The following is a 16199-nucleotide window of genomic DNA, read 5'->3' on the forward strand; positions in this document are numbered from 1 at the left end:
CCTTCTCCTATCCTTCTCATACCCTTCTCCTATCCTTCTCCGACCCTTCTCCTACCCTTCTCATACCCTCTCATACCCTTCTCCTATCCTTCTCCTACCCTTCTCCTATCCTTCTCCTACCCTTCTTCTATCCTTCTCCTACCCTTCTCCTATCCTTCTCCTACCCTTCTCCTACCCTTCTCTTACCCTTCTGCTACCCCTCTCCTACCCTTCTCATACCCTCTCATACCCTTCTCCTATCCTTCTCCTACCCTTCTCCTACCCTCTCCTACCCTTCTCCTATCCTTCTCCTACCCTTCTCCTACCCTTCTCTTACCCTTCTGCTACACCTCTCCTACCCTTCTCATAGCCTCTCATACCCTTCTCCTATCCTTCTCCTACCCTTCTCCTACCCTCTCCTATCCTTCTCCTACCCTTCTCCTACCCTTCTCTTACCCTTCTGCTACACCTCTCCTACCCTTCTCATACCCTCTCCTACCCTTCTCCTACCCTTCTCTTACCCTTCTGCTACCCTTCTCCTACCCTTCTCCTAGCCTTCTCATACCCTTCTCCTATCCTTCTCCTACCCTTCTCCTACCCTTCTCATACCCTCTCATACCCTTCTCCTATCCTTCTCCTAGCCTTCTCCTACCCTTCTCTTACCCTTCTGCTACCCTTCTCCTACCCTTCTCCTACCCTTCTCATACCCTTCTCCTATCCTTCTCCTACCCTTCTCCTACCCTTCTCATACCCTCTCATACCCTTCTCCTATCCTTCTCCTACCCTTCTCCTACCCTTCTCATACCCTCTCATACCCTTCTCCTATCCTTCTCCTACCCTTCTCCTAACCTTCTCATACCCTCTCATACCCTTCTCCTATCCTTCTCCTACCCTTCTCCTACCCTTCTCATACCCTCTCCTACCCTTCTCCTACCCTTCTCATACCCTCTCATACCCTTCTCCTATCCTTCTCCTACCCTTCTCCTACCCTCCTCATACCCTCTCATACCCTTCTCCTATCCTTCTCCTACCCTTCTCCTACCCTTCTCATACCCTCTCATACCCTTCTCCTATCCTTCTCCTACCCTTCTCCTACCCTTCTCATACCCTCTCCTACCCTTCTCCTACCCTTCTCATACCCTCTCATACCCTTCTCCTATCCTTCTCCTACCCTTCTCTTACCCTTCTCATACCCTCTCATACCCTTCTCCTATCCTTCTCCTACCCTTCTCCTACCCTTCTCATACCCTCTCATACCCTTCTCCTATCCTTCTCCTACCCTTCTCCTACCCTTCTCATACCCTCTCCTACCCTTCTCCTACCCTTCTCATACCCTCTCATACCCTTCTCCTATCCTTCTCCTACCCTTCTCTTACCCTTCTCATACCCTCTCATACCCTTCTCCTATCCTTCTCCTACCCTTCTCCTACCCTTCTCATACCCTCTCATACCCTTCTCCTATCCTTCTCCTTTTTTGCTTTAAGCTTCTCATTATACATTAGTTTTAAACTTAGATCGAAAGCAATCTCTGTCAGGAGAAGTTATATAGTTACAGAGATCTTTTCAAATCAAATCAAATTGTATGTCACATACGATGAATAAGACATGGGTACCGTGAAACGCTGCAAACCCTTCGCAGCGATGTAGAGGAAAAACAACAAATAACACCAACGGAATCAAATAAGCAGGAATGGAGCTATATACAGGAAGTACCAGATCAATGTGTAGCTATATACAGGAAGTACCAGATCAATATGGAGCTTTATACAGGAAGTACCAGATCAATGTGGAGCTATATACAGGAAGTACCAGATCAATATGGAGCTATATACAGGAAGTACCAGATCAATGTGGAGCTATATACAGGAAGTACCAGATCAATGTGGAGCTATATACAGGAAGTACCAGATCAGTGTGAAGCTATATACAGGAAGTACCAGATCAGTGTGGAGCTATATACAGGAAGTACCAGATCAATGTGGAGCTATATACAGGAAGTACCAGATCAATGTGGAGCTATATACAGGAAGTACCAGATCAGTGTGGAGCTATATACAGGAAATACCAGATCCGTGTGGAGCTATATACAGGAAGTACCAGATCAGTGTGGAGCTATATACAGGAAGTACCAGATCAGTGTGGAGCTATATACAGGAAGTACCAGATCAGTGTGGAGCTATATACAGGAAGTACCAGATTGTGTGGAGCTATATACAGGAAGTACCAGATCAATATGGAGCTATATACAGGAAGTACCAGATCAATGTGGAGCTATATACAGGAAGTACCAGATCAGTGTGGAGCTATATACAGGAAGTACCAGATCCGTGTGGAGCTATATACAGGAAGTACCAGATCAGTGTGGAGCTATATACAGGAAGTACCAGATCAGTGTGGAGCTATATACAGGAAGTACCAGATCAATATGGAGCTATATACAGGAAGTACCAGATCAATGTGGAGCTATATACAGGAAGTACCAGATCAGTGTGGAGCTATATACAGGAAGTACCATATCAGTGTGGAGCTATATACAGGAAGTACCAGATCAGTGTGGAGCTATATACAGGAAGTACCAGATCAATATGGAGCTATATACAGGAAGTACCAGATCAGTGTGGAGCTATATACAGGAAGTACCAGATCAATATGGAGCTTTATACAGGAAGTACAAGATCAATGTGGAGCTATATACAGGAAGTACCAGATCAGTGTGGAGCTATATACAGGAAGTACCATATCAGTGTGGAGCTATATACAGGAAGTACCAGATCAGTGTGGAGCTATATACAGGAAGTACCAGATCAATATGGAGCTATATACAGGAAGTACCAGATCAGTGTGGAGCTATATACAGGAAGTACCAGATCAGTGTGGAGCTATATACAGGAAGTACCAGATCAATATGGAGCTTTATACAGGAAGTACAAGATCAATGTGGAGCTATATACAGGAAGTACCAGATCAGTGTGGAGCTATATACAGGAAGTACCATATCAGTGTGGAGCTATATTCAGGAAGTACCAGATCAGTGTGGAGCTATATACAGGAAGTACCAGATCAATATGGAGCTATATACAGGAAGTACCAGATCAGTGTGGAGCTATATACAGGAAATACCAGATCAATGTGGAGCTATATACAGGAAGTACCAGATCAATGTGGAGCTACATACAGGAAGTACCAGATCAATGTGGATCTATATACAGGAAGTACCAGTACGTTTTTCAACCACTCCACAAATGTCTTGCTAACAAACTATAGTTTTGGCAATTCGGTTAGGACATCTACTTTGTGCAGGACACAAGTCAGTTTTCCAACAGTTGTTTACAGACAGATTATTTCACTTATAATTCACTCCATCACAATTCCAGTGGGTCAGAAGTTTACAGACACTGAGTTAACTGTGCCTTTAAACATCTTTGGAAAGCTGATGAACTCACCTCTCCTCGTCTCCAGGAGGCGACCATTGAGCTGATCTTCGCAGCGTTTGCCACCACGGCCAGTGCCTCCACCTCTCTCATCATGCAGCTCCTACGCCACCCTGCCGCGTTGGAGAAGTTACGAGAGGAGCTCCGGACCAGGGGGATCCTCCACAACGGCTGTCTGTGCGAGGGGGAACTGGGTCTGGACACCATCGTTAGTCTGAAGTATCTGGACTGTGTGATTAAGGAGGTGCTGAGGCTCTTCACGCCCGTGTCTGGGGGTTACAGGACGGCCCTGCAGACATTTGAGCTAGACGTGAGTATAGTGTTATATATTTATATATATTATATACTAGTATCATCTATCTCTTGTCTGGTCTCTTGTCTGGTCTCTTGTCTGGTCTCTTGTCTGGTCTCTTGTCTGGTCTCTTGTCTGGTCTCTTGTCTGGTCTCTTGTCTGGTCTCTTGTCTTGTAATTTGTCTGGTCTCTTGTCTGGTCTCTTGTCTGGTCTCTTGTCTGGTCTCTTGTCTGGTCTCTTGTCTTGTAATTTGTCTTGTGTTGTGTTGTCTCTTGTCTCTTGTCTTTTGTCTTCTTATCTCTTGTCTCTTGTCTTGTCTCTTGTCTGGTCTCTTGTCTGGTCTATTGTCTTGTAATTTGTCTTGTGTTGTGTTGTCTCTTGTCTCTTGTCTTTTGTCTTCTTATCTCTTGTCTCTTGTCTGGTCTCTTGTCTGGTCTCTTGTCTGGTCTCTTGTCTTGTAATTTGTCTTGTGTTGTGTTGTCTCTTGTCTCTTGTCTTTTGTCTTCTTATCTCTTGTCTCTTGTCTGGTCTCTTGTCTGGTCTCTTGTCTGGTCTCTTGTCTTGTAATTTGTCTTGTGTTGTGTTGTCTCTTGTCTCTTGTCTTTTGTCTTCTTATCTCTTGTCTCTTGTCTGGTCTCTTGTCTGGTCTCTTGTCTGGTCTCTTGTCTTGTAATTTGTCTTGTGTTGTGTTGTCTCTTGTCTCTTGTCTTTTGTCTTCTTATCTCTTGTCTCTTGTCTTGTCTCTTGTATTGTCTGGTCTCTTGTCTGGTCTCTTGTCTTGTAATTTGTCTTGTGTTGTGTTGTCTCTTGTCTCTTGTCTTTTGTCTTCTTATCTCTTGTCTCTTGTATTGTCTGGTCTCTTGTCTTGTCATTTGTTTTGTCTTGTATTGTGTTGTCTCAATGTCTCTTGTTTTGTCATTTGTATTGTATTGTCTTGTCTCTTGTCTCTTGTCTCTTGTGTCTTGTCTCTTGTCTCCTGTCTTGTCATTTGTCTTGTCTGGTCTCCTGTCTTGTCTCTTGTCTTCTTTTTACTTCTCTCCTCTGATGAACTTGGATGTTAAGTGAAAACGTGCTGTTTCTAAATGAGTCTCTCCGTCCCCAGGGGGTACAGATCCCGAAGGGTTGGAGTGTGATGTACAGCATCAGAGACACACACGACACCTCCTCCGTCTTCAAGGACGTGGACGCCTTCGACCCCGACCGCTTCTCCCAGGAACGCAGCGAAGACAAGGAGGGACGCTTCCACTACCTCCCGTTCGGCGGCGGCATCCGCTCCTGTCTCGGGAAACAGCTCGCCACTCTCTTCCTCCGTATACTGGCCATCGAGCTGGCCAGCACCAGCCGGTTTGAGTTGGCGACCCGGAATTTTCCTAGAGTGGTGACAGTGCCAGTGGTTCATCCGGTGGACGGGTTGAAGGTGAAGTTCTACGGTCTGGATTCTAACCAGAACGAGATTCCGTCCGATCTCCTAGCCGACATCAAGACGGAAGAGCTACCGGGAGCCGCGGTGTAGATCGTTGATCTGGATTGGACGAAGCAAGGAGGAAGGAGGAAGGGAGGTATGGAGGAGAAAGGAGAGAGAAGAGGAGGATGGATGGAGGATATGACAGAAATAACAAATGAGGATGGGAGACTGGGAGACTGGGAGGGGTTTAGTTTCCTATTTTTTCATTCTACTGATGTCTTGGAATGTCAGAGGTCTCCTTTGAACTCTAAAAAGGAACATTCAGAATTCCGATTCCTTCTCTTTGACGTTTCGTTGTCAGTTGTCAGAACTTTCTGGGAGAGAAAGAAGAACAGAAGCTGCCAAAAAAAGTTTATAATCTCTATTCCTTTTGTTTTCCAATAAATATACAAAACTATGTATGACTAAATTGAAAAGTTATGTAATATAATGAATGATTTAAAAAAATATAGAAAGTAACATTTAGGTGAAGTTATGCGCAATTAGGAAACAGATTTGTAGAGAAGTGTATTTGCATGGAGGGATGAAAGAAAGGAAGAAAGAAAGAAAGAAAGAAACAAACAAACAAAGAAAGGATAAAACAGGGTAAAATGGTTTATGAACATTTGGGAAATAATAAGAGTGGGGAATATGCACAAGCGAGAGAGATGATCTCAATGGGAAAAAACAATCCAGAGAGAGAGAGAGAGAGAGAGAGAGAGAGAGAGAGATGAGAGAGAGAGAAGAGAGAGAGAGAGAGAGAGAGATGATCTCAATGTGAAAAAACAAGCCAGAGAGAGAGAGAGATGATCTCAATGTGAAAAAACAAGCCAGAGAGAGAGAGAGAGAGAGAGAGAGAGAGAGAGAGAGAGAGAGAGGACAGAGAGACACAGAGAGAGAGAGAGAGAGAGAGAGAGAGAGAGAGAGAGAGAGAGAGAGAAGAGAGAGTCAGAGATAGAGAGAGAGAGAGAGAGATAGAGAGACAGAGATAGAGAGAGACAGAGACAGAGAGAGAGAGAGAGAGAGAGAGAGAGAGAGAGAGAGACAGAGAGACAGAGAGAGAGAGAGAGAGAGAGAGAGAGAGAGAGACAGAGAGAGAGATGGGTATATTTTGTTTTAAGGCCTGGGGGTGATATATGTATTGCACGGTGCTTTAGCTCCAGTCTTTACAAGCTATATCATGTTCCTCCAGCCCTGCACTAACCTACCTGTCTTAAACAATCAACCTATCACCTATCACAATTCGGTCAATTAGCCTGGGCTGGGTCTTAGCGCTGGGATGGGTACAAAACCCAGAAACTGGACTTTGACTCTCTAGAAGTGGAGTTGAAACAGTGACCCTAGAGAACTTCAGGGATGATGCGAAGGAGATACTGAAACGCTGGAACGGCATTTCAGTGTGTTTAATAACTCAGGTGGGGAAGCGGATCTTTCCTTGGATGGATTTTAAGGACTTGATTTCTTTATTTTATTAATTAACCACGTTCCTTCCTCTTCCCCCTTCCAACCCTCAAACATGTGCTATGATGTTATTTGCAGACGTGTCAGTCGGGCCTGAGGACTGGACTTCTTATGGACATAACAAAGCTAAGTCAGAGAGAGAGGGAGAGTGTCGCTGACCTCTGTGGAACGCCATGGTGACATTTTGACATTGCTACTCCTCTGTATCAACACTAAAATGCAAAATAAAAATTACTAACTTTATTAGCTAACTAGATTAAACAACGTGCGCCGATATTAAAATCAGTCTCAGAACTTATTGCTAACTCAAACATCAAGAAATGTCCACCATGGAGACGGAGGGGTAACACTACCAAAACAGAACTCCTTCCTTTATGACTCATCAAAAGAACACTTCTGGGTGTCACAAAGATTCCGGAACATTCCCGTAAAAACAACTTTCCCGGAATCTTTGGACAGTTGTGGACACACCTACTCATTTCCGTGTTTCTTCTTCGTTTTATTTTTTACTATGTTCTACATTGTAGATAGTGAAGACATCAGAAACTATGTAATAACACGGAAAGGAATCATGTAGAAACCAAAAAAATAACACAAAAAAAAATGTTAAAACAAATGAAAATATATTTTATATTTGAGATTCTTTAAAGTAGCCACCCTTTGCCTTGATGACAGCTTTGGACACTTTTGGCATGCCTGTCTATAACAATAATAATAATGTAATATAATAATGTCTATAATGTTATATAGACGTATATATCCTGTGACCAAACACACCATTGATTGCCTATACTTACCATAAGTACAGTGAGCTGCTTCTGTGTTTCAAGCTGAGAGTTCTAGAACTCTGTATTTAGAACTGCTAAGATATATAGATTGCAAGTGAGATTCTTCCCCAATTTTTATTAATTTTTATTATAATTCTATTTTATTTTTGTATTATTATTTTATTTTATTTTTATTATTATTATTATTTTTTTTTATTATTATTTTATTTCATTTTTTTTATAATATTTTTTTTATTTTTTTTTATAATATATATATATATATATATATATATATATTTTTTTTTTTTGAAAAGCAAGACAGTGATGGCCTGTTTATGTTAAACCCAATTCTTCTGTTTAACAAGCCACGGGGTAACATCTGTTTAATACCCTAATATTATTATGATTGGTAATATTCACTATTAATATTTGTCATTGAAGTAAAATATTATAATAAGTTTTATTATATTTTCAGAATAGAGTTCAAGTATAAATTGCAAAAAGTATTTTTGTTGGTAAATATTGTTATATTTAGTGTGATATGAATTATTTTCCGTTATATATTGTAAAACATTGTTTTATTGTAAAACAATATTTCTTATTGTATTAGATATTCTTATTTGGGGTTATTATTATTTTATAATAATTAATATCATTACATTAATTCATTATTACAATTAAGAAGTTAAGCACTTGAGAGGTATGTTATTATGGAAGTGTCACATGACTACATTGGTTTTTCATCTGAATGCATCCCAAATGGCTCTGGTCTAAAGTAGTGCACTATATAGGGAATAGGGCTCTGGTCTAAAGTAGTGCACTATATAGGGAATAGGGCCCTGGTCTAAAGTAGTGCACTATATAGGGAATAGGGCTCTGGTCTAAAGTAGTGCACTATATAGGGAATAGGGCTCTGGTCTAAAGTAGTGCACTATATAGGGAATAGGGCTCTGGTCTATAGTAGTACCACTATATAGGGAATAGGGCTCTGGTCTAAAGTAGTGCACTATATAGGGAATAGGGCTCTGGTCTATAGTAGTACCACTATATAGGGAATAGGGCTCTGGTCTATAGTAGTACCACTATATAGGGAATAGGGCTCTGGTCTATAGTAGTACCACTATATAGGGAATAGGGCTCTGGTCTATAGTAGTACCACTATATAGGGAATAGGGCTCTGGTCTAAAGTAGAGCACTATATAGGGAATAGGGCTCTGGTCTATAGTAGTACCACTATATAGGGAATAGGGCCATGGTCTATAGTAGTACCACTATATAGGGAATAGGGCTCTGGTCTATAGTAGTACCACTATATAGGGAATAGGGCTCTGGTCTAAAGTAGAGCACTATATAGGGAATAGGGCTCTGGTCTATAGTTGTGCACTACATAGGGAATAGGGCTCTGGTCTAAAGTAATGCACTATATAGGGAATAGGGCCCTGGTTTAATGTAGTGCACTATATAGGGAATAGGGCCCTGGTCTAAAGTAGTGCACTATATAGGGAATAGGGCTATGGTCTAAAGTTGTGCACTATATAGGGAATAGGGCTCTGGTCTAAAGTAGGGCACTATATAGGAAATAGGGTCCTGGTCTAAAGTAGTGCACTATATAGGGAATAGGGCTCTGGTCTATAGTAGTACCACTACATAGGGAATAGGGCTCTGGTCTATAGTAGTGCACTATATAGGGAATAGGACCCTGGTCTAAAGTAGTGCACTATATAGGGAATAAGGCTTTGATCTAAAATATGGACTATATAGGGAATAGGGCTCTGGTCTATAGTAGTGCACTATATAGGGAATAGGGCTCTGGTCTATAGTAGTGCACTATATAGGGAATAGGGCTCTGGTCTAAAGTAGTGCACTATATAGGGAATAGGGCTCTGGTCTATAGTAGTACCACTATATAGGGAATAGGCCTCTGGTCTATAGTAGTACCACTATATAGGGAATAGGGTTCTGGTCTAAAGTAGTACCACTATGTAGGGAATAGGCCTCTGGTCTAAAGTAGTGCACTATATAGGGAATAGAACTCTGGTCTAAAGTAGTGCACTATATAGGGAATAGGGCTCTGGTCTGTCTGTCTGTCTGTCTGTCTGTCTGTCTGTCTGTCTGTCTGTCTGTCTGTCTGTCTGTCTGTCTGTCTGTCTGTTCCTAATATGTTTATTTTATTTTCCAGATCGCAACAATTTGAATTAGTTTAAATATGAATGTTTTTCTTCTTTTTGTTACCGTTATTCTTAAATGTAATAAAATATAATGTGAAAATAAGACTAATGTTTCAATCAATATCTTGACTGTAGAAATAGTTGAGGGACAGACCTACAATCAACTCCATGGTTTCTCTGTTCTGTGGTTTCCACGGTTACATAATTCTATGGTTTAACAATACTGAAGTTCTTAAGTTCAGTGGTTCTGCAGTTCCGTAGTTCCGAATGTATGTGGCTACGAGGTTCCTAAGTTCTGAGGATCCATAGTTCAGAGGTTCCGTGGTTCTGACATTCTGAGGTTCTAAACTTCTATGGTTCCATGTTTCCGAGGTCCAAGTGCTTCACAAGGATCTTCTGATCATCATGAAAGACCTTCTGGATGTGTGTGTGTGTGTGTGTGTGTGTGTGTGTGTGTGTGTGTGTGTGTGTGTGTGTGTGTGTGTGTGTGTGTGTGTGTGTGTGTGTGTGTGTGTGTGTGTGTGTGTGTGTGTGTGTGTGTGTGTGTGTGTGTGTGTGTGTGTGAATAACTATAGTGATTTACTCCACCATCATTGCTTCATAAAGCCCTTTAGATGGAGCTCAGAGGTCTCAACACAGGCCTATTGGTGAACACAGAACAGTACAGTCATATCAGCCCAGAACAACCCAAGGGACGACAACCTCTGTTACATGAACACATGGAAGACTGTGGGGGACAAAACATCATTGTTGATTTGAGGTCATTGAAAGACAAAAGGCTGTTTGACGATATTTTTGATGTAGCTTTTAACGTCATGTTTAATAGTTGAAAATGATTCATCTGTCATTGTACAGTGAGTGTTTCATGTAGGAAGAGGCGAGGACATGGAGAGAGAGAGAGGGAACCGCAGCAAACATACATACAAACATACACACACACACACACACACACACACTCACACACACACATACCCACACACACGCACACATACACATTCACACACATACACACATACCCACACACACACACACACACACACACACACACACACACACATTTCTACAAACAACAGTACGATGGAACACAGATGTCTTGGTCTGTAGAAACACGTCAAAGAGTTTCTGGTACACACACACACACACACACACACACACACACACACACACACACACACACACACACACACACACACACACACACGGGGGACATGGGGTAACAACGGGTAACAGAAACACATTTGTTTATAGCTTCTAGCCCGCAGGAGGAAATATCTCTCTGACCACAGCACAGAGACTGAAAGTCCCAAATGACACCAAATTCCCTACGTAGTGCACTACTTCCCATAAGGCTTCCATGAAAAGTAGTGCACAACGTAGGGAATAGGCTGCTGTTGGGGACAGAGGTAACAACTACAAGATGCACTGATTCTGGGAATCGATCAGTCGCTAATGAGTCAGCGGTGTGTGGTGGGTTAATGATTCTGGGAGTCGATCAGTCGCTAATGAATCAGGTGTGGTGGGTTAATGATTCTGGGAATCGATCAGTCGCTAATGAGTCAGGGGTCTGGTGGGTTAATGGTTCTGGGAGTCGATCAGTCGCTAATGAATCTGGGGTCTGTGGTGGGTAGTGTGGAAATCTACCAAGAAACTATTAGGCAACAACAAATTCACTCCCTTTTAGACAACTTCCTGGACAAGACGTTTCATTGTAATAGTGAAGGTGTTTAACTTGGCAGTAGAAAACCTAAACAGCATATTTCACCTCTCAGCTTCCCTGTCAAATCTAAAAATGTCAAGCAGAAAACAGAAGAAAATGTACAAAATTGAGAAATGGTTTGGTGAAGAATGCAAAAACCTAAGAAAGAAATTGAGAAACCTGTCCAACCAAAAACATAGAGACCCGGAAAACCTGAGTCTACGCCTTCACTATGGTGAATCACTAAAACAATACAGAAATACACTACGGAAAAAGAAGGAACAGCACGTCAGAAATCAGCTCAATGTAATTGAAGAATCCATAGAATCTAACCACTTCTGGGAAAATTGGAAAACTCCAAACAAACAACAATAAGAAGAGTTATCTATCCAAAATGGAGATGTGTGGGTAAACCACTTCTCCAATCTTTTTGACTCTATAACAGAGAACAAACAGCAGAAACATATACATGATCAAATACAACTCTTAGAATCAACTATTAAAGACGACCAGAACCCACTGGATTCTCCAATTACATTGAATGAACTACAGGACAAAATAAAAACCCTCCAACCCAAAAAGGCCTGTGGTGTTGCTGGTATCCTCAATGAAATGATCAAATATACAGACAACATATTCCAATTGGCTAAACGTAAAATCTTTAACATCATCCTCAACTCTGGTATCTTCCCCAATATTTGGAACCAAGTACTGATCACCCCAATCCACAAAAGTGGAGACAAATCTGACCCCAATAACTACCGTGGGATATGCGTCAACAGCAACCTTGGGAAAATCCTGTGCATTATCATTAACAGCAGACTCGTACATTTCCTCAGTGAATACAATGTACTGAGCAAATGTCAAATTGGCTTTTTACCAAATGACAGTACGACAGACCACGTATTCACCCTGCACACCCTAATTGACAAACAAACAAACCAAAACAAAGGCAAAGTCTTCTCATGCTTCGTTGATTTCATATTTGTTTTGGCACGAGGGCCTGGTATACAAATGGATGGAAAGTGGTAATGGGGGAAAAATATACAATATTATAAAATCCATGTACACAAACACAAAAAAACACATTTCTTTCCACCAGGCTGGGAGGTGAGACAGGGATGCAGCTTAAGCCCCAGCCTTTTCCACCATCATTTGCAAATAAATTCATTAAAAATCCTACAATGTGATTTTCTGGATTTTTTCTCCTAATTTTGTCTGTTATAGTTGAAGTGTACCTATGATGATCATCTTTTTAAGTGGGAGAACTTGCACAATTGGTGGCTGACTAAATACTTTTTTGCCCCACTGTATATCAATGAATTGCCGAAGGCACTAGAACAGTCTGCAGCCCCCGGCCTCACCCCACTAGAATCCAAAGTCACAGAGACAAACAGAGACAGAGACACACAGAGACAAACAGAGACAGAGACACACAGAGACACACAGAGACACACAGAGACGCACAGAGACAGAGAAAAACAGAGACAGAGACACACAGAGACACACAGAGACACACAGAGACAAACAGAGCCAGAGACACACAGAGACACACAGAGACACACAGAGACACACAGAGACACACAGAGACAAACAGAGACACACAGAGACAGAGACAGAGACACACAGAGACAGAGACACACAGAGACAAACAGAGACACACAGAGACACACAGAGACACACAGGAGGAGAGGAGAGATAGAGAGAGAGAGAGATGGGGAGGGGGGGGGAGAGAGAGAGACTGAGGGGGGAGAGGAGGAGAGAGAGGGGGTGGCGAGAGAGGGGGGGGGAGAAAACTGGAGCCTCCAAATATATTAAATGAACTACAGGACAAAATACAAACCATCCAAGCAAATTCCAATTAATTCAACTCTTTAACATCATCCTTAGCTCTGGCATCTTACCACATATTTGGAACCAAGGACTGATCACCCCAATCCACAAAAGTGGAGACAAATCTGACCCCAATAACTACTGTGGGATATGCATCAACAGCAACCTTGGGAAAATCCTGTGCATTATCATTAACAGCAGACTCGTACATTTCCTCAGTGAAAACAATGTACTGAGCAAATGTCAAATTGGCTTTTTACCAAATGACAGTACGACAGACCACGTATTCACACTGCACACCCTAATTGATGAACAAACCAACCAAAACAAAGGCAAAGTCTTCTCATGCTTCGTTGATTTCATATTTGTTTTGACTCATGTTGGCATGAGGGTCTGCTATACAAACTCATGGAAAGTGGTGTTGGGGGAAAAACAAATGACATTTTAAAATCCATGTAGACAAACAAGTGTGCAATTAAAAATGGCAAAAAACACACAAACGTATTTTCACAGGGTCGGGGGATGAGACAGGGATGCATCTTAAGCCCCACCCTCTTCAACATACATATCAATGAATTGGCGAGGGCACTAGAGCAGTCTGCATTACCCGACCTCACCCCACTAGAATCCAAAGTCAAATGTCTACAGTTTGCTAATGATCTGGTGCTTCTGTCCCCAACCAAGGAGGGCCTAGAGCAGCACCTAGATCTTCTGCACAGATTCTGCCAGACCTGGACCCTGACAGACCTGGGCCCTGACAGACCTGGGCCCTGACAGACCTGGGCCCTGACAGACCCGGGCCCTGACAGACCCGGGCCCTGACAGACCCGGGCCCTGACAGACCCGGGCCCTGACAGACCCGGACCCTGACAGACCCGGACCCTGACAGACCCGGACCCTGACAGACCCGGACCCTGACAGACCCGGGCCCTGACAGACCTGGACCCTGACAGACCTGGGCCCTGACAGACCTGGGCCCTGACAGTAAATCTCAGTAAGACCAAAATAATGGTGTTCCAAAAAAGGTCCAGTTGTCAGGACACTGTTGTCCTAGAGCACACAAAAAACTATACATACCTTGGCCTAAATATCAGCGCCACTGGTAACTTCCACAAAGCTGTGAGCGATCTGAGAGGCAAGAAGAGCATTCTATGCCATCAAAAGGAACATAAAATGCAACATACCAATTAGGATTTGGCTAAAAATACTTGAATCAGTCATAGAGCCCATTGCCCTTCATGGTTGTGAGGTCTGGGGTCCGCTCACCAACCAAGACTTCACAAAATGGGACAAGCACCAAATTGAGACTCTGCATGCAGAATTGTACAGAAATACCCCCTGTGTACAACATAAAACACCAAATAATGCATGCAGAGCAGAATTAGGCCGATACCCACTAATTATCAAAATCCAGAAAAGAGCCATTAAATTCTACAACCACCTAAAAGGAAGCGATTTCCAAACCTTCCATAACAAAGCCATCACCTACAGAGAGATGAACCTGGAGAAGAGTCCCCTAAGCAAGCTGGTCCTGGGGCTCTGTTAACAAACACAAACACACCCTACAGAGCCCCAGGACAGCAGCACAATTAGACCCAACCAAATCATGAGAAAACAAAAAGATAATTACTTGACACATTGGAAAGAATTAACAAAAAAACTGAGCAAACTAGAATGCTATTTGTCCCTAAACAGAGTACACAGTGGCAGAATACCTGACCACTGTGACTGACCCAAAATTAAGGAAAGCTTTGACTATGTACAGACTCAGTGATTCTAACCTTGCTATTGAGAAAGGCCCCCGTAGACAGACCTGGCTTTCAAGAGAAGACAGGCCATGTGCTCACTGCCCACAAAATGAGGTGGAAACTGAGCTGGACTTCCTAACCTCCTGCCAAATGTATGACCATATTAGAGACACATATTTACCTCAGATTACACAGACCCACAAAGAATTCGAAAACATATCCAATCTTGATAAACTCCCTTATCTACTGGGTGAAATACCACAGTATTTCATTGTGCATCACAGCAGCAAGATGTGTGACCTGTTGCCACAAGAAAAGGTCAACCAGTGAAGAACAAACACCATTTTAAATACAACCCACATTTTTTATTTTCCCTTCTGTACTTGAACTATTTCCACATCGTTACAACACTTTACATAGACATAATATGACATCTGAAATGTCTTTATTCTTTTGGAACTTCTGTGAGTGTAATGTTTACTGTTCATATTTTACTGTTTGTGTTTGTTAGGTGGAGGTGAAGGGTACTGACCTGACAGTAGATAGGGGTAATACCATAGGTGGAGGTGAGGGGTACTGACATGACAGTAGATAGGGGGAATACCATAGGTGGAGGTGAAGGGTACTGACATGACAGTAGATAGGGGGAATACCATAGGCGGAGGTGAGGGGTACTGACCTGACAGTAGATAGGGGGAATACCATAGGTGGAGGTGAGGGGTACTGACCTGACAGTAGATAGGGGTAATACCATAGGTGGAGGTGAGGGGTACTGACATGACAGTAGATAGGGGGAATACCATAGGTGGAGGTGAAGGGTACTGACATGACAGTAGATAGGGGGAATACCATAGGTGGAGGTGAGGGGTACTGACATGACAGTAGATAGGGGGAATACCATAGGTGGAGGTGAAGGGTACTGACATGACAGTAGATAGGGGGAATACCATAGGTGGAGGTGAGGGGTACTGACATGACAGTAGATAGGGGGAATACCATAGGTGAGGGGTACTGACATGACAGTAGATAGGGGGAATACCATAGGTGGAGGTGAGGGGTACTGACATGACAGTAGATAGGGGGAATACCATAGGTGGAGGTGAAGGGTACTGACCTGACAGTAGATAGGGGTAATACCATAGGTGAGGGGTACTGACATGACAGTAGATAGGGGGAATACCATAGGTGAGGGGTACTGACATGACAGTAGATAGGGGTAATACCATAGGTGAGGGGTACTGACATGACAGTAGATAAGGGGAATACCATAGGTGAGGGGTACTGACATGACAGTAGATAGGGGTAATACCATAGGTGAGGGGTACTGACATGACAGTAGATAGGGGGAATACCATAGGTGAGGGGTACTGACATGACAG

The 16199-nt window shown here is 42.7% G+C and overlaps 2 protein-coding genes across 3 annotated transcripts in view; one reads left to right on the forward strand and one right to left on the reverse strand.

The window, feature by feature from the left end:
* Positions 1-6087, forward strand: part of LOC110512281 (cytochrome P450 26B1) — a 67080-nt gene extending 60993 nt beyond the window's left edge. The window contains exons 6-7 of the mRNA XM_090213332.1: positions 3439-3720; positions 4806-6087. Coding sequence (XP_090069458.1) covers positions 3439-3720; positions 4806-5216 — 693 coding nt within the window. The 3' untranslated portion in view covers positions 5217-6087. The remainder of the gene's footprint in view (positions 1-3438; positions 3721-4805) is intronic.
* Positions 1-16199, reverse strand: part of LOC149973524 (uncharacterized) — a 272367-nt gene that overhangs the window by 87428 nt on the left and 168740 nt on the right. The gene's annotated exons all lie outside the window — the stretch shown is intronic.

Source organism: Oncorhynchus mykiss, chromosome 21 (genome assembly GCF_057628025.1).
Source record: "Oncorhynchus mykiss isolate SJ-2025 chromosome 21, ASM5762802v1, whole genome shotgun sequence".
Classification (NCBI taxonomy): domain Eukaryota; kingdom Metazoa; phylum Chordata; class Actinopteri; order Salmoniformes; family Salmonidae; genus Oncorhynchus; species Oncorhynchus mykiss.